Here is a 21,379-nt window from a genome sequence, read left to right as displayed (position 1 = left end):
AACTGCCTTGTTCAGGGGCATAACAACAGATGTTTACCTTGTCTGCTCTGGGATTTGATCTTGCTACCTTCCGGTTATGTTTGGGAAACGCCTGTTTCATCCCGTCCTTTTTGAATAATCAATCAGCACATATATACTCTAAAGAAATACCCGGCTACATGTATTTAAAACTTTTCATTCTATATTCCAAAATTTTAATTTAAAAACAGGACTTCATTTGTTGTCCACAGTATTGCGTTTCATAGTAGATTTACTGACTGAAGCCATATCCGTTTATCTTTTCCTTTCAATAGTCATGTTACTAACTTTGACAATAAAATGGTTAAACAAGCATTAACTTCTTCAAGAATAATTGTTTCCTACCAAAAATGTAATTTTATTTGAAATGAATTAGACTAATTGCAAGTACATTTGGATATTTATGGAGTGTCAATGGAGGATATACTGTAGATCAGCTCAGTTTACACAACGCCATTACTATCCATACCGCTTTCCTAAATAAACATTACTATCCATACCCCTTTCCTAAATAAACATTACTATCCATACCCCTTTCCTAAATAAACATTACTATCCATACCCCTTTCCTAAATAAACATTACTATCCATACCCCTTTCCTAAATAAACATTACTATCCATACCCCTTTCCTAAATAAACATTACTATCCATACCCCTTTCCTAAATAAACATTACTATCCATACCCCTTTCCTAAATAAACATTACTATCCATACCCTTTCCCTTTCCTAAATAACAAACATAACCCATACCTCAATAGCAAACATTACTATCCATACCTTAATAACAAACAAACATGGGTTGAACATGATTACCCATATCTTGATTGAACATTAGCAATGCCAACAAATAAGGTATATCAATATTGCAGGACAGAAGAGCTATCCGGGTGTAGCTATTGGTCCCGTGTAGGTCAGTTGGTAAAGCATGGTGCTTGCAGCGCCAGGGATGTGGGTTCGACTCCCCAGTACAAAAATGGATGCACTCCCTACTGTAAGAGTATCTGCTAAATGACTCAAATGTAAAATGTCTGTGTGGTGGAATATCTGATCAATCTCAGTAGATTAATTATAGGTGGTGCTCCACATGTTTCCTAATCAGACAGATATAATGGAGAGGAGGGCAGGTATGAAGTATATCAGACAGAGGAGAGGAGGGCAGGTATGAGGCCCATCAGACAGTGAAGAGAGAGAGGAGGGCAGGTATGAGGCCCATCAGACAGTGAAGAGAGAGAGGAGGGCAGGTATGAGGCCCATCAGAGGGAGAGGAGGGCAGGTATGAGGCCCATCAGAGGGAGAGGAGGGAGAGGAGGACAGGTATGAGGCCCATCAGACAGTGAAGAGAGAGACGAGAGTTGGTATGAGGCCCATCAGAGGTAGAGGAGGACAGGTATGAGGCCCATCAGAGGGAGAGGAGGGCAGGTATGAGGCCCATCAGACAGTGAAGAGAGAGACGAGAGTTGGTATGAGGCCCATCAGAGAGAGACGAGGGTAGGTATGAGGCCCATCAGAGGGAGAGGAGGGAGAGGAGGGCAGGTATGAGGCCCATCAGACAGTGAAGAGGTAGAGGAGGACAGGTATGAGGCCCATCAGAGGGAGAGGAGGGCAGGTATGAGGCCCATCAGACAGTGAAGAGAGAGACGAGGGTAGGTATGAGGCCCATCAGAGGGAGATGAGGGCAGGTATGAGGCCCATCAGACAGAGAAGAGGTAGAGGAGGACAGGTATGAGGCCCATCAGAGGGAGAGGAGGGCAGGTATGAGGCCCATCAGACAGTGAAGAGAGAGACGAGGGTAGGTATGAGGCCCATCAGAGGGAGAGGAGGGCAGGTATGAGGCCCATCAGCAACACTATGAGGCTGGGGTTGGTGGCTCCTGTGTGGCCAGGCTCTGGCTCTAGGTCTGGGATGAAGCATTCTGTGTAGGGCTCAATGCAGGCTGCGTAGGCCATGACGTGGGCAATGTAGCTCTGCTCCTGGACCCCGTGGAAGAGGTGGGCCATGGGGCCCTTGGCAAAGATGGCCACGTCCTCTGAGCCGTGGGTCTCGGAGTCCAGAGGTACAGCTGACTGCTGCTTGTAATCTTTGTGATCTGGAGGTGAGAAGGAGAGTTAGAAGAGAGAAAATATACATGCTGTCATGGAAACTGTAGGCCTTTTAAGGAGGATAATTAATAAACAAATACAATCATTGGCTTTCGTTTTGATGTTCATTTCCTACGATTATCTGCATGATAAACGCATTGAAACTACAGTATTTGAATCTTCATTAACTGATGTCAGGGATTGGGGTCAATTTGAATTGAAGACAGTCAATTTGGGAAATAAACTAACATTTTAATTATATTTTTGCAAGACTTCTCAATAAAATGAAAGTAGAATATATTTTTTTCAAAAGTTGTATTTTTTAAATTTTATTTTAAATGCAAATTTCTTCCTAAATGTACTGCCACCCCCTCATTTTTTTGCCAACACCATTTTTCCATTTGATCAGTCAAGATTATCTTATTTTGCTGTCATTTTCCTCTACACATTCTGTCAAATTTAGAGTTCCTTATTATGATGCATTGCTCAAAAGCAAAACGTACCTGCTTCCGTTGTGTTCACATCTGCACGAGATCCATTGACTAACTTGTATCCTGGTCCATTTCCATAGAGTGTGGTGGTAAAGCTCTTTTTATCGTCAGCCAAGTTACGGGACAGACCTTCAAGACACAATGCATACCAGCATGACATTAGATTTTGTCAGTCTAACGCTAAGCTTGCTCAAATAAACATAACAGCCCCCTTGACCACATAATTATATAAACCCCTCTGTTTAGCCCCCAAAAATACCATTAAAGCAAATGGAATAGGGGGCCTGATCAATACACTGCATTTTTTGGCCATATTTGATGGACCATGTATGATGTGGCCTACCTAGGGATGCAAAGAGTGCGTATATTACTGGAAACTTCCTAAGTTTACCTGTAAACTACCAACATCTTAGTAGCTTTCAAGCAAGGGTTTGAACCGGTTCAGGGAAAAAAAACGAAAACAGTAAAAGAGCGAAATCAGAACCTGGAACGAAAGTGATCTATACTGTTCCAGAAAATAACTTTTTTTTTAAAGGTATGGGAACCGGTTAATAAAGTTATTTTACTTTCTAGGCATTTTTTCCAGTCCCACAAAAAAACACAAAGCACCTATGCAAACCACTTACGTTGTCACTCAGAAACGTATTCCAGTGTCTGCTTTCCAGCTGAAAATCTTTGCCAGTGTGTGTACTTGTGTAGGCTACCTGCCCCTCCCCCGCCAAAGCCTAGGTTACTGTAGCCCCTCCCCCTCCGAATCCTAGGTCACTGTAGCCCCTCCCCCTCCAAAGCCTAGGTTACTGTAGTCCCTCCCCCTCCAAAGCCTAGGTTACAGTAGCCTCTCCCCCTCCGAAGCCTAGGTTACTGTAGCCCCTCCAAAGCCTAGGTTACTGTAGCCCCCCCCCAATCCTAGGTCACTGTAGCCCCTCCTCCTCCAAAGCCTAGGTTACTGTAGCCCCTCCCCCTCCAAAGCCTAAGCCTAGGTTACTGTAGCCCCTCCCCCTCCGAAGCCTAGGTTACTGTAGCCCCTCCCCCTCCAAAGCCTAAGCCTAGGTTACTGTAGCCCCTCCCCCTCCAAAGCCTAGGTTACTGTAGCCCCCCCCCAATCCTAGGTTACTGTAGCCCCTCCCCCTCCAAAGCCTAGGTTACTGTAGCCCCTCCAAAGCCTAGGTTACTGTAGCCGCTCCCCAATCCTAGGTTACTGTAGCCCCTCCCCCTCCAAAGCCTAGGTTACTGTAGCCCCTCCCCCTCCGAAGCCTAGGTTACTGTAGCCCCTCCCCCTCCAAAGCCTAGGTTACTGTAGCCCCTCCCCCTCCAAAGCCTAGGTTACTGTAGCCCCTCCCCCTCCAAAGCCTAGGTTACTGTAGAAATTAGGGAGATATTTTGTATTACATTATACTATAGTTATTACGTTTCACATTGGATTTATTAACCAAAAAAAGGTAAGATGTGTTTTTATTCTGGTGCCACTCTGGACACACAAGCTTGTTATCTAGTTAGCTTGCTCGCTCTGGTCCAACGTTAAGCAAACTCTAGGAAGTTCAAAGACATTCAAAGTTCCTCCATAGAAGCCACTCCTCCGTAGGTATGATTCAGTAGGTCTAATTCAGACAATGCATGTCATAACAAGATGCCCAGCGCTTCAAGCCTAGCCTCACCCTCTCTCACTCTCTCTTGTGACCAGCAAAATTTCAATCGCATCTCACGTCACCTGTCTGTCCATCGCACATGTAAACAACTATAGCTTGCACTTTCCAATACAAGCTGCTCTATCAGCACTGATTGGTGAAGTAATTTAAAATAAGTTGATTTCAGAGGTTTAAAACGGAACAGAAAAAAAACTATCCACTGAGTGTACAAAACACTAAGGATACCTTCCTAATATTGCCCTCAGAACAGCTTCAATTCATCAGGGCATGGACTCTGCAAGATGTCGAAAGCGTTCCACAGGGATGCTGGCCCATGTTGACTCCTATGCTTCCCACAGTTGTGTCAAGTTGGCTGGATGTCCTTTAGGTGGTGGACCATTCTTGATACACACGGGGAAACTGTGAAACCCAGCAGTGTTGTAGTTCTTTTCACACTCAAAACAGTGTGCCTAACACCTACTACCACAACCCATTCAAAGGCACTTAAATCTTTTGTTTAGCACATTACCCCTCTGAATGGCAAACAATCCATGTCTCAATTGTGAAAAGGCTTGAAAATCCTTATTTAACCTGTCTCCTCCCCTTCATCTACACTGATTGAAGTGGATTTAACAAGTGACATCAATAAGGGATCATAGCTTTCACCTGGATTCACCTGATCAGTCTGTGTCATGTAAAGAGCAGGTGTCCCTAATGTTTTGTAGACTATATGTATAAGCCGGTAGTTTTGGGGGGGTTCGAACCGGTTCACAACTTTATTTTGTAGTATAAAGGGGGGGGGGGGGGGGGTTCTGTTCAGAACGAAACGACTGGAAAATTATTTCGGTTCCATCCCGTTTTCAAGTTTATTTAAACTTTATTTTATAACATGACATCTAGTGGTCTTTTTTTGGGTACTTCAGATTATCAAAATGTGTCTGCAATTATCTTTACAATGGCGGTCTACCTCGGCCTACGGCCTACACTAACGACACTGGGTCAATTATACGCTGCACTATGGGACTTCTGATCTCGACCGGTTGTGATACAGCCCGGGATCGAACCAGGGTCTGTAGTGGCACCTCTAGCACTGAGATGCAGTGCCTTAGACCGCTGCGCCACTCGGGAGCTGTAAAATAAAATAGTGTCCCCTCGGGTGCCCCTGCGTGGCCTCATCACATGTAATATACAGTGCATTCAGAAAGTACCCTTGACTTTCTCCACATTTTGTTACGTTACAGCCTTACTCTAAAATGTATTAAATCATTTTTTCCCCTCGTCAATCTGCACACAATTCCCCATGATGGCAAAGCAAAAATAAGTTTAGACATTTTTGCACATTTTAAAAATATATATAATAATAATAATATCACATTTACGTACAGTATCAGTCAAAAGTTTGGACACCTACTCATTCCAGGGTTTTTCTTTATGTTTACTATTTTCTACATTGTAGAATAATAGTGAAAACATAAAAACTATGAAATAACACATATGGAATCATGTAGTAACCAAAAAAGTGTTAAACAAATCAAAATATTTGTTATATTTGAGATAATTCAAAGTAGCCACTCTTTGCCTTGATGAAAGCTTTGCACACTCTTGGCACAGCACCACCATGCTTCACCATAGGCATGGTGCCAGGTTTCTTTCAGACGTGTCGCTTGGCATTCAGGCCAAAGATTTTAATCTTGGTTTCATCAGACCAGAGAATCTTGTTTCTCATGGTCTGGGAGTCCTTTAGGTGCCTTTGGCAAACTCCAAGTGGGCTGTAGGAAGAGTCTTGGTGGTTACAAACTTCTTCCTTTTAAGAATAATGGAGGCAACTGTGTTCTTGAGGACCTTCAAGTCTGCAGACATTTTTTGGTACCATTCCCCAGATCTGTGCCTCGACACAATCCTGTCTCGGAGCGAGCTCTACGGACAATTCCGTCGACCTCATGGCTTGGTTTTTGCTCTGACATGCACTGTCAACTATGGGACCTTATATAGACGTGTGTGCCTTTCCAAATCATGTCTAATCAATTGAATTTACCACAGGTGGACTCCAATTAAGTTGTAGAAACATCTCAAGGATGATCAATGGAACAGGATGCAGCTGAGCTCAATTTCGAGTCTCATAGCAAAGGGTCTGAATACTTATGTCAATAAAGTATTTATATTTTTTATTTCTAATACATTTGCAAACATTTATGTAAAACTTGTTTTATTTTTGTCAATATAGGTTATTGTGTCTAGATTGCTGAGGACATTTTTTTATTTAATCAATTTTAAAATAAGTCTGTAATGTAACAAAATGTGAAAAAAGTCAAGGGGTATGAATACTTTCCAATGGCAAATAATCAAATAAGATGATTTTATAATAAAACAAATTATGACAAAGCTGTAAAACAATATCATAAATATAAACCATCAACTTAGTGAATACCATTGGTGTTTAATATGTTTACTTTGGCAAATTACCTGTAGCTTTGCAACCCTAGGCCTAAGTATGGACTTCATGATGTAACCTACCCAAGACGGGGTTCCCTCTGTCGGAGTGCCCTCCAAAGGAGAAGACGTGGGAGTGGTCAGCAGTGACCACAGACAGAGTGTCCAGCTCACTGGTCAGTTCTGCCGCCCGCTCGATGGCATTGTCAAACTCCACCGCCTCCGTCAGGGCAAATTTGGCCCCGCTGCTATGGTGACCGTGATCAATTCTCCCCCTTGAAGTGAAAAACCCCCCCAGCAATTGTCAATACAATATGATCTTTATGAATTATCTGTATTAGTCCCCTCACTCGCAGAAGCTTTAAATATATGTAATAGGCTGTCAAAACTGTACTCCATCTAGGAGAGATGATGTCACTGTCAAAACTGTACTCCATCTAGGAGAGATGATGTCACTGTCAAAACTGTACTCCATCTAGGAGAGATGATGTCACTGTCAAAACTGTACTCCATCTTGGAGAGATGATGTCACTGTCAAAACTGTACTCCATCTAGGAAAGATGATGTCACTCAAAACTGTACTCCATCTAGGAAAGATGATGTCACTCAAAACTGTACTCCATCTTGGAGAGATGATGTCACTGTCAAAACTGTACTCCATCTTGGAGAGATGATGTCACTGTCAAAACTGTACTCCATCTAGGAGAGATGATGTCACTGTCAAAACTGTACTCCATCTAGGAGAGATGATGTCACTCAAAACTGTACTCCATCTAGGAGAGATGATGTCACTGTCAAAACTGTACTCCATATTGGAGAGATGATGTCACTGTCAAAACTGTACTCCATCTAGGAGAGATGATGTCACTCAAAACTGTACTCCATCTTGGAGAGATGATGTCACTGTCAAAACTGTACTCCATCTAGGAGAGATGATGTCACTGTCAAAACTGTACTCCATCTTGGAGAGATGATGTCACTGTCAAAACTGTACTCCATCTAGGAGAGATGATGTCACTGTCAAAACTGTACTCCATATTGGAGAGATGATGTCACTGTAAGAAGGAACACCATGTACCAATTGTCAACAACATGTAAGAACTAAAATGGAATGACATACTTGACAGTCATTGATTCATAGGGCTTGAGTTAAGTACCCTATATAGGTATGATTTCATCCACAATTACTCCCGTACAATACACTCCCCAACTACTGTCATCTGCATTAGTTTACACTGAAAAGCTCTCGTCCTCCTAATTTGATTATCCTGGCCTAGGTTCTCTTACACAGGACATCATAATTTGGGGATGCTGTGGCCCAAGGTCATCCAAGTATTATACTCATCTTCCACAAAGAGGTAGAAGCCTTTGGGGTTCCTGCGGAGGATCTTGATGGCTTTGTCCACCATCTCAGTGAGGGAAGGGTCCATGGTAGGGTCACGCTCTAGCTCATAGCGGCAGTCACTTGGCTCAAACAGACCTGGATTCGAAAAAAAACACAGGTAAAAAATCTCCAGGTAAAATGGCCAATCCATTGTTACAAGATGTGGGCGAATAGAATGCACGTTTTAACAGTTGAAGTCGGAGGTTTACATACACTCATTTGTGAAAAAAATTATTTGAAATGTATTTGGCTAAGGTGTATGTAAACTTCTGACCCACTGGGAATGTGATGAAAGAAATAAAAGCTGAAATAAATCATTCTCTTTACTATTATTCTGACATTTCACATTCTTAAGATAAAGTGGTGATCCTAACTGACCTAACACAGGGAATATTTACTCGGATTAAATGTCAGGAATTGTGAAAAACTGAGTTTACTTGTATTTGGCTAAGGTGTATGTAAACTTCCGACTTCAACTCTATATATTTGCAAATAAATATGGGGGATTGGAAGTGATGCAGACAATTACATTGATGCAAGCTACAATCTAATATAAGCTGATCTACCACCTAAATAAAAAAATATATACATTTAAAATAATAATTTCTGATTACTAAAAGCTCATTGTTGCTTTCTAGCAGAGCAAGATGTACGTAGATTCTTACCCATCAGATAGTCTGTTTTTTCGGGATTCACTTTGTCAAATTCATCTTTGTTCCACACATACTTTGCATTCTATAAAGCAGAGGTAAGGGTAAGGGTTTATTGAAAAGGGTTGAAAAATGGTGAAGAAGCAGGAAAGTGAAAGTTGTCTGATCTCATTGTGACTTATTGTCCAGATTCAGACTTTCTTTTGTTCAGCCTACAGATACCAATAACACAATGGTCACCAATTGCCAAAGTTGTCTTAGCTGGTATAACACCTTCAGCCCAGCATTACCGCATTGCTGTGAATGAGTCATTGATACAATTGTAGTGAAGGTTTAGTGTCTGCAGCCATGTTTTACCTGTTTGTTATTAAGCCACACTGCGGTGAGGTCAAACTTGTCGTTACGGACTCCTTTGTACGATGGGTACTCTGGGTCCTGTGTCTCATTGGAAAACATATATTTTCGTCCTCCACCAAGAATGACCTGTCACAGGACACGTGGAGGTTAATGAACAGTAGATGCTGGTTGGTTTCCATGTATGGATCAATGTTCATGCTGTGGGATACATTTTGGTAGCCTGGTGGAAGCAGTCTGATCGCTCACCATTCTATTTAACTTCACTGACAATCAACTTGTCAGCAATTGGGTTACTTTCAACCAATCAGGGGAAGGCTTAATTCAAAGCACAGTGAGGGAGTTTGATAAAGCTGAAACGTGGTGCACCGGTCTATGGCCCGTGACGTGAACAGACCAAAGTGGTGAGGGAGGAGCACCCTGTTCAAATGGAACAGTGAACCGCGTCGTTCGGTCATGTTGTCAACAAGGCAGGATGGATGCATCATTCAGAAATCTCTTTTCCATAAAATAAATTTTTTAATTTTCAAACTAGTTCTTACTGGGAAGTCAAATATAGGCAGATAAAGCGTGTTTATCCAAAGCCATCCCTTTAGCATGTGAACACAGAATCCTACTCATTACTCCATGTGTTTATCCTATGTCACTTTAGTTTTGAGGCGACGTTGTTGTCGACCAGAGCAGGGCACCTGGCTCACGCCCGGGAGGCAGCCTAGTTCCAAAATGAATTCCGGTGCAAACTCCTTCCACTAGAGCAACACCAAACTCCCTCCATCAGGGCAACACCAAACTCCTCCCACCGGGGCAACACCAAACTCCTCCCACCGGGGCAACACCAAACTACTCCCACCAGGGCAACACCAAACTCCTCCAGCCAGGACAACACCAAACTCCTCCCACCGGGGCAATTCCAAACGGCTCCTACTGGGGAAACACCAAACTCCTCCCACCGGGGCACTGCAGAATCCTCCCACCGGGGTAACCACAAACTCCTCCCACCGGGGCAACCCCAAACTCCTCCCACCGGGGCAACCCCAAACTCCTCCCACTGGGGAAACACAAATCTCCTCCCACCGGGGTAACCACAAACTCCTCCCATCGGGGCAACCCCAAACTCCTCACACCGGGGCAACCACAAAGCTGGTTGAGCTGGTTCCACCAGGATAATAGAATGGTGGATGCAGCGATCAGGCTGGTTCCACCAGGAAAACGTTTTGGAAGCAGGCTAATTTAATGTTTCAAAATGCTACATTCCAATAAAGCTTGGAAAGTGTGGAATTACTTTTTTAAATGTAATCCTGTATGCTATCTTGAATTATCTTGCTGGATGAGTTAACTGGCCTGACTCAAATTATATGTCTTGCAATGTAAACAATACACATTCAAAATGTTTCATTCACATAAGATAATACGCATTATGGTGCTCAATATCCTTGAAAGTCAGCCATCTTGTCTGTTATCTAAGATGGCCACGTCTGGGGTCTTACATTGATGTCAGTGTTGTGGACCAGCTGGTAGGCGATGTCACGGCATCCTGCTGCGATGTCTGCGACGTTCATGTCAGAGTCGGCGTACCAGCCTCGGTTGGCTGTGTGGGAGTAGGCGGCTCCAGGAGAGGCGTGTTGCACACGGGCAGTAGAGACGATGCCCACCGACTTCCCTGAAACGCATCACAACCACAGGCTCATGTTCATAAGGCACCAACGGGAGAGAAACTGAGTGAAACTGAGGGAAAGTACAACTTGTTCAATAAGAAACACTAATTTATATTTTCTAACCTCCTGATGTTTTTCTATGGTCTCTGAACCGTCTCAATATCTAGCTAACTACTCTAACTCTGAAAATACCAATGTGATATTTCCCCTTTGACAGGTGGAGGATCGGACCCTTTAAAACAAAAAATCACCTAAAATTACATATCCAAATCTAACTGCCTGTAGCTCAGGACCTGGAGCAAGGATATGCATATTCTTGATACCATTTGAAAGGAAACACTTTGAAGTTTGTGGAAATAGGAAATTAATGTAGGAGAATATAACACATTAGAACCGGTTAAAAGATAATACAAAGAAAAAACATGTTTTTTCTTTTTTTTATATCATCTTTGAAATGCAAGAGAATGTCCATAATGTAATATTGCAGTTGAGGCACAATTTAGATTTTGGCCGCTAGATGGCAGCAGTGTATTGTTACATTTTTAGACTGATCCAATGAACCATCGCATAACAGTTCAAAATGTTTTATTAAGTCTGCCCAAATGTCCCTAACTGGTTTATTGATACATTTTCAAGTTCATAACTGTGCACTCTCCTCAAACAATAGCATGGTATTATTTCACTGTAATAGCTACTGTAAATTGGACAGTGCAGTTAGATAAACAAGAATTTAAGTTTTCTACCCATATAAGACACGTGTATCCATGCTAATCACATTCGCACACGTTAGCTCCCGTGGGGGGACACCGGTCCCGTAGAGGTTAAAAATAGTCCCGGGTAGTGTCTCAATACACTTAAAAATAGTCCCGGGTTGTGTCTCAATACACTTAAAAATAGTCTCCTTTCCTTTTTTTTCACTGATGACCACGGATGACCACTGATGACCCCTAATTTATTGAAAGCTCTGGATGGATTTCCACCAAAGGTCCATCTCCAGTACAATCCCTTTTAGATCTGAAAAAAAAGGAGACGAAAGGAGGAATCTATTCCACTAGATCAGGGTTTCCCAAACTAGGTCCTGGGGCCCCCCCTGGGAGCACGTTTTGGTTCTTGACCTAGCACTACTGTACACAGCTGATTCAAATAACCAACTCTTCGTCAAGTTTAGATTATTTGAATCCGCTGTGTAGTCAGGGTTGGGGAGTAACAGATTACATGTAAGGGATTACAAAAAAACTGGTAACTGTAATCCGTTACCAACAAAAATATTGTACTCAGGTTATAGATACTTTTGAAAAACTAGATGATTACTTTGAGGATGACTTTTACATTCAGAAAGGATGTTTGCAAAAAAAAATCTTTGACACGTTCAAATCAGCATTGAAAAAAAAGGCGCAAGTTTAAGTTTGTTCCACCTGAGCGAGTCTGACCACGAGTCATAGACCACTATGATGACACACCAAATGTGTTTGATGGATCGGGGGAAAGAGCAGGAATAGGCTTTTGTAGGCTACAGTCCAAGCTATGTCTTCCAATGGTGCGACTGCTGTCGTCATCCAAGGATTATACCATTTGAATAAACGCTTGGCGGTAAGGATGATAGTAGTGGTGTAGTCTACGACGATACGGATATCACTTATTATTGATATCTACGTAGCGCATTGATGTGAATCACACTGTTGCTCTCTCATTTAGGTATTTGCGCCTTAAGGATTGTGGTTGGTGTGGATGGCTGTTCACAAATCTAAATGTGTATTTGAACCCAATAATGGTTGAATTCAAGAAGTTTAAGCTGCCTATCAATCATTGTTTTTGAAACCAGTGGACAGCCAGTGAAAAATGCACTCTTGCAACAGCTGCATAGTGCGGATCCCAGCCTATGGAATAAAAGTGGGGCTTTTATCGCTCAATCTAAACCATGCTGATAAAATAAATATCCAAATGCCTAATGGACACATGATCAAACTCACACACTTTTGATAGACTTAAAGGGGCAATCTGTAGTTGCTAAATCCATTTAAAAAAAATGTTTTTATCGTATTATTATATGTAGTAGAAAGTGATGGGTTAGAAGAAGCCTACATAACCAACCCATTAAGTAATATTTGAGAAAACTTTAACATTGATTTATCCTGCAATTGATGTCGTTCAATTGGTAACATACATGTTTTGTCTTCTTCTAATGCCTCTTAAGGGGAAAGTAATCTAAAAGTAACTGAATGTAATCAGATTACGTTATTACTGAGTTTGTGTTAATCCAAAAAATTACATTACTGATTACAAGTTTGGACAGGTAACTAGTAACTGTAATGGATTACATTTAGAAAGTAATCTACCCAACCCTGTGTGTAGTGCCTCAGGACTGAGTTAGGAAAAGCCTAGACCATTCAGACAAGGACCCTATTTAACCCCCTACCTGCCATCTTGGCGCGGTGAAGGACAGATTCCACCTCGTTTCCGAAGGTGCTGTTGCAGTTGTAGCGGAGAGCTGAGGCACTGAGACCCAGAGTTCCATAGTTGGCCTTCACACCACACAGGTAGGCCGTGGCCGTGCCGGCACTATCAGGCATCTGCTGGTCCACGTTGTACGTCTTCAGGGTCAAATACACACACACACACACACACACACACACACACACACACACACACACACACACACACACACACACACACACACACACACACACACACACACACACACACACACACACACACACACACACACACACACACACACACACACACACACACACACACACACACACACACACACACAGATTTGTTGTAAACCAGTGAAACATCTTAATTTACATGTCTCCGTTGTACCAGTGTTGAGTTCAGTTCTCCATTAAATTAATTGGATAAATATATAACTATTTTATTTTTCGTAATTTATTTCCTGAATGGATTATTTTACAGTGGAATGGAACCCTCCCCTGGTATAAACACTATCATTATAATAGTAGTATAATGATATTACTAGTATCCTGAAGTCATAAAGGCCATCAGGTGGGTTATCTTCACATCTTTACAGCAGTAGGCCTGTTCAAAGTAGTGAGCGTAATACAGATTTGAAATATCTGACATCAAAATGAAAAAATGATGAGGTTCAAATGATATTGTCTTCATGAGAGGAGATTGGACAGACCTTAGACAGGGCTAAATGTGGGAAGGTGTCCATTGCCAGACTAAACTCCTCTCCGTTCCCTCCATTCATCTGCCCTTTGAGGATCCTCGCTGCAGTCACTGTGGGGATGCCCATACCTGCATGGACATTGGCAGAGCACACAACCTTTTGACAACTTCACCTGAATTGACAGATAACGTTTTTACAGCTTCTCCTGACAGACACACAACCTTTAGCCAACTTCACCTGAATTGACAGATAACGTTTTTACAGCTTCTCCTGGGGCGGCAGGTGGTTAGGGCGTTGGGCCAGTAACCAAAAAGTTGCTGGATTGATTCCCCTGAGCTGACAAGGGAAAAAATCTGTAGTTCTGCCCCTGAACAAGGCACTGTTCCCTGGTAGGCTGTCATTGTAAATAAGAATTTGTTCTTAACTGACTTCCCTTTTTAAATAAAGTTTCAGTAAAAAATGCTCTGTGCTGGGTGGAAGATGAATCAAATGTTATTTGTCACATGTGCTGAATACAACAGGTGTAGACCTTACTGTGAAATGCTTACTTACAAGCCCTTAACCAACAATGCAGTTCAAGAAATAGAGTTAAGAAAATACTTACAAAGTTAAAAAAATAAAATAAAAAGTATCACTATAAAATAACAATAACAAGGCTATATACAAGGGGTACCGATACTCAGTCAACAGGTCAGCCAAGGAATTAATTATACTCCTGAGCAAACATTCCATAACTCCAGGTGACAGTAAATCACCAACCTTGGCTTTATACCTACTGCAGCACAGTAGGTGGCAGTACACATCTTATCACATTATTTATGAACTGCCAATACACTTAAAGAAGTAGAAGAAGACATTTCTTATTTTGGAATGGAGAAATAAGCACCTCAATGGTGCTGCCCAGGCTGTCACAGAAGCCTCCACAATCCCCTGACTTCAACCCAATTGAGATGGTTTGGGATGAGTCAGACAGCAGAGTGAAGGAAAAGCAGCCAACAAGCTGCTCAGCATATGTGGGAACTCCTTCAAGACTGTTTGAAAAGCATTGCAGGTGAAGCTAGTTGACAGAACGCCAAGAGTGTGCAAAGCTGCCATCAAGGCAAAGGGTGGCTACTTTGAAGCATCTCAAATATAAAATATATTTTTTATTTGTTTAACACCTTTTTGGTTATTATAAGATTCCATATGTGTTATTTCATAGTTTTGATGTCTTCACTATTATTCTACAATGTAGAAAATAGTAAAAAATAAAGAAAACCCTTGAATGAGTAGGTGTTCTAAAATCTTTTGACTGGTAGTGTATGACTAATACAATTTATAACTTCCACTGTCTTGCCGCAAGACCTGATAATGATTGCGTGGTTCAATGAGCTACAGTATATCAGCTCTAACATTGATGGGTGACTACAGTATATCAGCTCTAACATTGAATGTAGGTGCTGAATCCAGCTCGGTGAACATTTACAGTATATTGTGGTTGCATGCTGCTTGTTATCTATTAAAGGGATAGTGTGAAATGTTGGTAACTAAACCCTTATTCTACTTAGTCAGAGTCAAATGAACTCATGGATTCCAGGAACAGCTAGCATGCTGGGAAGCCTGTCCCAAACCTAAATGAGTTCTCACTACAATGAGTTTAACTTGATAAAATGTCAACCTTGTGATTTGAGAGAGAGCTATATGGTTTTTTCATTACTTTGATTGAAACTACATGGATGCTAAATGGGAATCTATTGGTTTTCAGATCTGGGTTAGTTTTCTATCAAATACTTTACCGGCGCTCGATTGAGCATGTCTGGTGCAATGGGATGCTATGCTGCTTATTGGATATCTCCTTCACCTTAAAGTGAACACTGTTCAAGTGAGGCCAAATGCGAGGTCATGTGTGGCTCAGTTGGTAGAACATGGTGCTTTCATCGCCTGGGTCGTGGGTTCGAATCCCACCGGGGACCAGTACAGTATCCACATTGCTCCGGATTAGATTGTCTGCTAAATTATTCATATGTGCCAGCCAGCTACTCCTTAGATTTATCAAATGAAAGACAGGATATCAAATTGGATATCATTAAAAAAATAATAGACTGACTAGAATTAATAGTTTGAGAACTTGTTCTCAACTGGCCTACCTGGTAAAATCAAGGTGAAATAGAAAATAAATATGCTTATTAATTTAAATAATAATACATTGATATGCCACTGACTTACTTGATCATACCTGTTGCTCATCTGCCCTATATGTCATGAACATGCCATTCATGAGCAGGTGATGTAAAGTTATCCAACAATATTATTGATGAGCTCATCATCATGAAATAGCTGAACTATCAATCCAACCAACTGCGTTAGTCAGTTTTCAACCAGATGAAAGCTGATATATTTTGCTAAATTGTTTATTTATTTATGATTTATTTATGATTGATTTATAATAAGGGTCATTATTGACTCTCACTATGTTTTACATTTGAATTGTTTAAATCTATTGTTTGTACACAGAGAGAATAGCATCCTTTCCATCCTCATCCTGCTTGTAATATATGCTTTAATGACTGCTTCATAATGCATTATAAACTGGGTGGTTCCAGCCCTGAATGCTGATAGGCTGACAGCTGTGGTATATCAGACCGTATACCACGAGCATGACAAAACCATGCTCTGTTTGACCCCTGCTCTGTTAGATGCCTGAATCCTGCTCTGTTCTTTACTCGCTCACCCCTTCTCTGTTTGACCACTGACCCCTGCTCTGTTTGACCCCTGACCCCTGCTCTGTTCTTTCCCCCCTGACCACTGATCTGTTTGACCCCTGATCTCTGCTGTTCTTTCCCCCCGAACCATGCTCTCTTTGACCACCGACCCCTGCTATGTTCTTCCCCCTGACCCCTGCCACATTCTTTCCCCCTGAACCATGCTATGTTCTTCCCCCCTAACCCCTGCTGTTCTTCCCCCCTAACCCCTGCTCTGTTCTTCCCCCCTAACCCCTGCTGTTCTTCCCCCCTAACCCCTGCTGTTCTTCCCCCCTAACCCCTGCTGTTCTTCCCCCCTAACCCCTGCTGTTCTTCCCCCCTAACCCCTGCTGTTTTCCCCCCCTAACCCCTGCTGTTCTTCCCCCCTAACCCCTGCTGTTCCTCCCCCCTAACCCCTGCTGTTCTTCCCCCCTAACCCCTGCTGTTCTTCCCCCCTAACCCCTGCTGTTCTTCCCCCCTAACCCCTGCTGTTCCTCCCCCCTAACCCCTGCTGTTCTTCCCCCCTAACCCCTGCTGTTCTTCCCCCCTAACCCCTGCTGTTCTTCCCCCCTAACCCCTGCTGTTCTTCCCCCCTAACCCCTGCTGTTCTTCCCCCCTAACCCCTGCTGTTCCTCCCCCCTAACCCCTGCTGTTCTTCCCCCCTAACCCCTGCTGTTCTTCCCCCCTAACCCCTGCTGTTCTTCCCCCCTAACCCCTGCTGTTCTTCCCCCCTAACCCCTGCTCTCTTCCCCCCTAACCCCTGCTGTTCTTCCCCCCTAACCCCTGCTGTTCTTCCCCCCTAACCCCTGCTCTCTTCCCCCCTAACCCCTGCTGTTCTTCCCCCCTAACCCCTGCTGTTCTTCCCCCCTAACCCCTGCTCTCTTCCCCCTAACCCCTGCTGTTCTTCCCCCCTGACCCCTGCTCTGCCCCCCCCCCCCCCTCCCCGACCCCTACTCTATTTGACCCCTGACCCCTGCTCTCTTCTCCCCCCTGACCCTTGCTGGATGAACAACCTACCGGTAGTGGTGGCTATACTGTTCACCTCATCAGCCTCTCGGACTTCATCTTGGGAATGAGTTGTCTTGTGTTTTTGAATGTTTGTAACCTTCCCAAGTCTTACAAGCAAATTGCCTTTTAAAACTTGTCTGTGGTGGCCTGGTATTGGTAGAACCTGTGTTTTGACACATGCATAGAGCATACGTCATTCAGCAAAGCTTATTCCCCTCCAAGCATTTTGCCCATTCAATAACCTATCCCTGGGAGTAACTTTGACTGCATATGGGGATAAACAGAACGGATCTGTCTGAAAATGTTTTGCCATTCAAAGCTAATTTTATTTTATTGGGCTTTAGTTTCCATGAATTCAAATGTTACCCTTTAAATCACATAAATAGACACATTTTTAAGTGTGGGGGGGACATGTCCCCCCTCCCTTCGTCCTGTCTATAGTGCAAATCATGCCAACACTTAGCCTCATCTCACTCACCATCTCCCAGGAACAGAATGGAGTTCTTAGCCCGGCGGACATTTGGCTTCATATCCAGAGCTTTGTGGAGGGCCTGCTTCCCCTTGTTGTTCCAGTAGCTGGGGTGCTTCTCATTCTCTAAGGAAGAGCATCAACATTTTGTTACGTTGGTTTTTATTCATGACATAGTCCATGTAGTTCCAATAGCTCAGAGACTTTGGTTCTGGAAATATCAGGGTTGGAGGTTTCCAATGGTTGTGATTCCTGCTTGGGTCAGATATAATTGGTGTTTAAGATCACTTTATTGGTCAATTGCCTACAAGGTCCAACCAAAATTTTACTTTAACCAATCCCCTCCAAAAGACACAGTTTGGACACACCGAATCATTCCAGGTTTCTTTCTATTTTTTTTCTATTTTCTACATTGTAGAATAATAGTGAAGACATCAAAACTATGAAATCACAAATCTGGAATCATGTAGTAACCAAACATAAAAAAAAAAAATCTAAATATATTTTATATTTGAGATTCTTCAAAGAATTGCCACCGTTTGCTTTGATGACAGCTTCGCACACTCTTGGCATTATCTCAACCAGCTTCACAAGGTAGTCACCTGGAATGCATTTCAATTAACAGGTGTGTCTTCGTAAATGTTAATTTGTGGAATCTCTTTCCTTAATGCGTTTGAGCCAATCAGTTGTGTTGTGACAAGTTAGGGGTGGTATACAGAAGATAGCCCTATTTGTTAAATGACCAAGTCCATATTATGGCAAATGACAGCTCAAATAAGCAAAGAGAAACGACAGTCCATAATTACATTAAGACATGAAGGTCAGTCAATTTCAAGAACTTTGAAAGTTTCTTCAAGTGCAGTCGCAAAAAACATCAAGCGCTATGATGAAACTGTCTCTCATGAGGACCGCCACAGGAAAGGAAGATCCAGAGTTACCTCTGCTGCAGAGTATAAGTTCATTAGAGTTACCAGCCTCAGAAATTGCAGCCCAAATAAATGCTTTACAGAGTTCAAGTAACAGACACATCTCAACATTAACTGTTCAGAGGAGACTGCGTGAATCAGGCCTTCATGGTCAAATTGCTTTAAAGAAACCACTACTAAGGGACACCAATAAGAAGAAGAAACTTGCTTGGGCCAAGAAACACGAGCAATGGACATTAGACCGGTGGAACTCTGTCCTTTTGGTCTGATGAATCCAATTTTTTGATTTTTGATTCCAACTGCCGTGTCTTTGTGAGAGGCAGAGTAGATCTCCGCATGTGTGGTTCCCACCGTGAAGCATGGTGGAGGAGGTGTGATGGTGTGGGGTTGCTTTGCTGCTGACATTTGTCAGCGATTTATTTAGAATTCAAGGAACACTTAACCAGCATGACAACCACAGCATTCTGCAGTGATATACCATCCCATCTGGTTTGCGCTTAGTGGGAATATCATTTGTTTTTCAACAGAAAAATGACCGAACACACCTCCCAGACCAAGAAGGAGAATAATGGACTGCTGCATCTGGCCTCCACAACCACCCAACCTCAACCCAATTGAGATGGTTTGGGATGAGTTGGCCCGCAGAGTGAACAAAAAGCAGCCAAGTGCTCAGCGTATGAGGGATCTCCTTCAAGACTGTTGGAAAAGCATTCCATGTGAACCTGGATGAGGGAATGCAAAGAGTGTGCAAAGCTGTAATCAAGGCAAAGGGTAGCTTCTTTGAAGAATATCAAATATAAAATATATTTTGATTTGTTTAACACTTTTTTGGTTACTACTTGATTCCATATGTATTATTTTATAGTTTTGATGTCTTTCACTATTATTCTACATTGTAGAAAATAGTACAAATAAAGAAAAACCCTGAGTGGGTGAGTAGGTGTGTCTAAACTTTTGACTGGTACTGTACATAAATAAACAGGTTTTTGGAGAGGTGCGGCAGGCTATTTTTGTGGGGGGTTAAGCGCCTTGCTCAAGGTCACAACAGCAGGTTTGCAACTGCTCATTGGGACAAAGATCGTACTTTTTGGAGAAATGTCCTCTGGTCTGATGAAACAAAAATATAACTGTTTGGCCATGATGACCATCGTTGTGTTTGGAGGACATTCGGCTTGCAAGCCAAAGGTACACCATCTAAACCGTGAAGCACAGAGGTGGCAGCATCATGTTGTGGGAGTGCTTTGCTGCAGGAGGGACTGGTGCACTTCACAAAATAGATGGCATCATGAGGCAGGAAAATTATGTGGGTATATTGAAGCAACATCTCAAGGCATCAGTCAGGTAGTTAAAGCTTTGTAGCAAATGGGTCTTCCAAATGGACAATGACCCCAAGCATACTTCCAAAGTTGTGGCAAAATGGCTTAAGGACAACGAAGTCAAGGTATTGGAGTGGCCATCACAAAACCCTGACCTCAATCCTATAGAAAATGTGTGGGCAGAACTGAAAAAGCGTGTGCGAGCAAGGAGGCCTACAAACCTGACTCAGTTACACCAGCTCTGTCGGGAGGAATGGGCCAAAATTCACCCAACTTATTATGGGAAGCTTGTGGAAGGCTACCCAAAACGTTTGACCCAAGTTAAACAATTGAAAGGCAATGCCACCAAATACTAATTGAGTGTATGTAAACTTCTGACCCACTGGGAATGTGATGAAAGAAATAAAAGCTGAAATAAATCATTCTCTCTACTATTATTCTGACATTTCACCTTCTTAAAATAAAGTGGTAATCCTAACTGACCTAAAACAGGTAATTTGTACTTGGATTAAATGTCAAGAATTGTGAAAAACTGAGTTTAAATGTATTTGGCTAAGGTATATGTCAACTTCCGACTTCAACTGTACATGTGATGTCTGATACATGCCATATTGCATTACATTTATTTATGTTAGTCCCTATCATTTATTGTCACACTTTGTGTCACACATAACAGTTGTTACTCCTAAAATAATTAAAAAGAAAAGTCTGTCCATCATCCTGATGAGTAGATCTATGTTACTGTATGTACCTTTTGAAATGACTGCTGATACTGTCTAAAGACAGGTGTCTCTTGTTAAAAATATTTTGAATTCACTATTGTTCAACATGTATGAATAGTAATCAATAACCAATTAATTTCAGATAATGTAAGAATACCATAAATGAATTGCTTAATTGGTATACATATAGCAAGCAAATAAAACAGTTGTTTACCTGGAATGACAGATAAAGTCCAATCCACCGATAGAAATAGGAGTAATCCAATGAGGGTATGTTGACTAGCCATGATGTGTGCTATGTGCATAGTAATGACATTAGGACATCTGAACAAAGTTAGGAAGGTCGAAGCACTGTTAGTGGTCCCATTTATGACCTGAATGTGGTGGGTTCAAA

At 42.3% G+C, this 21,379-nt stretch overlaps 1 protein-coding gene across 2 annotated transcripts; it reads right to left on the bottom strand.

Annotated features, from left to right (window-relative positions):
* Positions 1 to 163: 163 nt before the first annotated feature.
* alpi.2 (alkaline phosphatase, intestinal, tandem duplicate 2) lies at positions 164 to 21,348 on the bottom strand. 2 transcript variants are annotated; one of them, XM_071342380.1, is made up of 11 exons: positions 21,200 to 21,348; positions 18,031 to 18,147; positions 13,837 to 13,952; positions 13,105 to 13,279; positions 10,521 to 10,693; positions 9,037 to 9,162; positions 8,695 to 8,764; positions 7,987 to 8,125; positions 6,730 to 6,920; positions 2,603 to 2,719; positions 164 to 2,107 (listed from the first exon to the last, which is right to left on the bottom strand). In XM_071342380.1, exons 1-11 carry the CDS (start codon positions 21,288 to 21,290, stop codon positions 1,827 to 1,829), a joined length of 1,596 nt encoding a protein of 531 aa, XP_071198481.1. In that variant the 5' UTR covers positions 21,291 to 21,348; the 3' UTR covers positions 164 to 1,826. The 2 variants fall into 2 exon arrangements, with proteins under 2 accessions (XP_071198481.1, XP_071198482.1); XM_071342381.1 differs by having other exon boundaries at positions 6,730 to 6,921; positions 7,991 to 8,125; positions 21,200 to 21,347.
* Between the last annotated feature and the right edge of the window lie 31 nt (positions 21,349 to 21,379).

This window comes from Salvelinus alpinus, chromosome 15, assembly GCF_045679555.1.
Source record: "Salvelinus alpinus chromosome 15, SLU_Salpinus.1, whole genome shotgun sequence".
Taxonomy (NCBI): domain Eukaryota; kingdom Metazoa; phylum Chordata; class Actinopteri; order Salmoniformes; family Salmonidae; genus Salvelinus; species Salvelinus alpinus.
Note: the sequence above shows the minus strand (reverse complement) of the source record. Positions and strands in the feature narration are given on the sequence as shown.

What these genes read in the sequence shown, in the direction of transcription:
- alpi.2 (XM_071342380.1), bottom strand. Translation starts at nt 21,290, where the DNA reads ATGCACATAGCACACATCATGGCTAGTCAACATACCCTCATTGGATTA. An exon ending in TCACCGCGCCAAGATGGCAG is followed by an intron (nt 10,694 to 13,104) that starts GTAGGGGGTTAA and finishes GATGCGTTTCAG; the next exon opens with GGAAGTCGGTGGGCATCGTC. An exon ending in CAGAGGGAACCCCGTCTTGG is followed by an intron (nt 2,720 to 6,729) that starts GTAGGTTACATC and finishes TGTGTCTTGAAG; the next exon opens with GTCTGTCCCGTAACTTGGCT.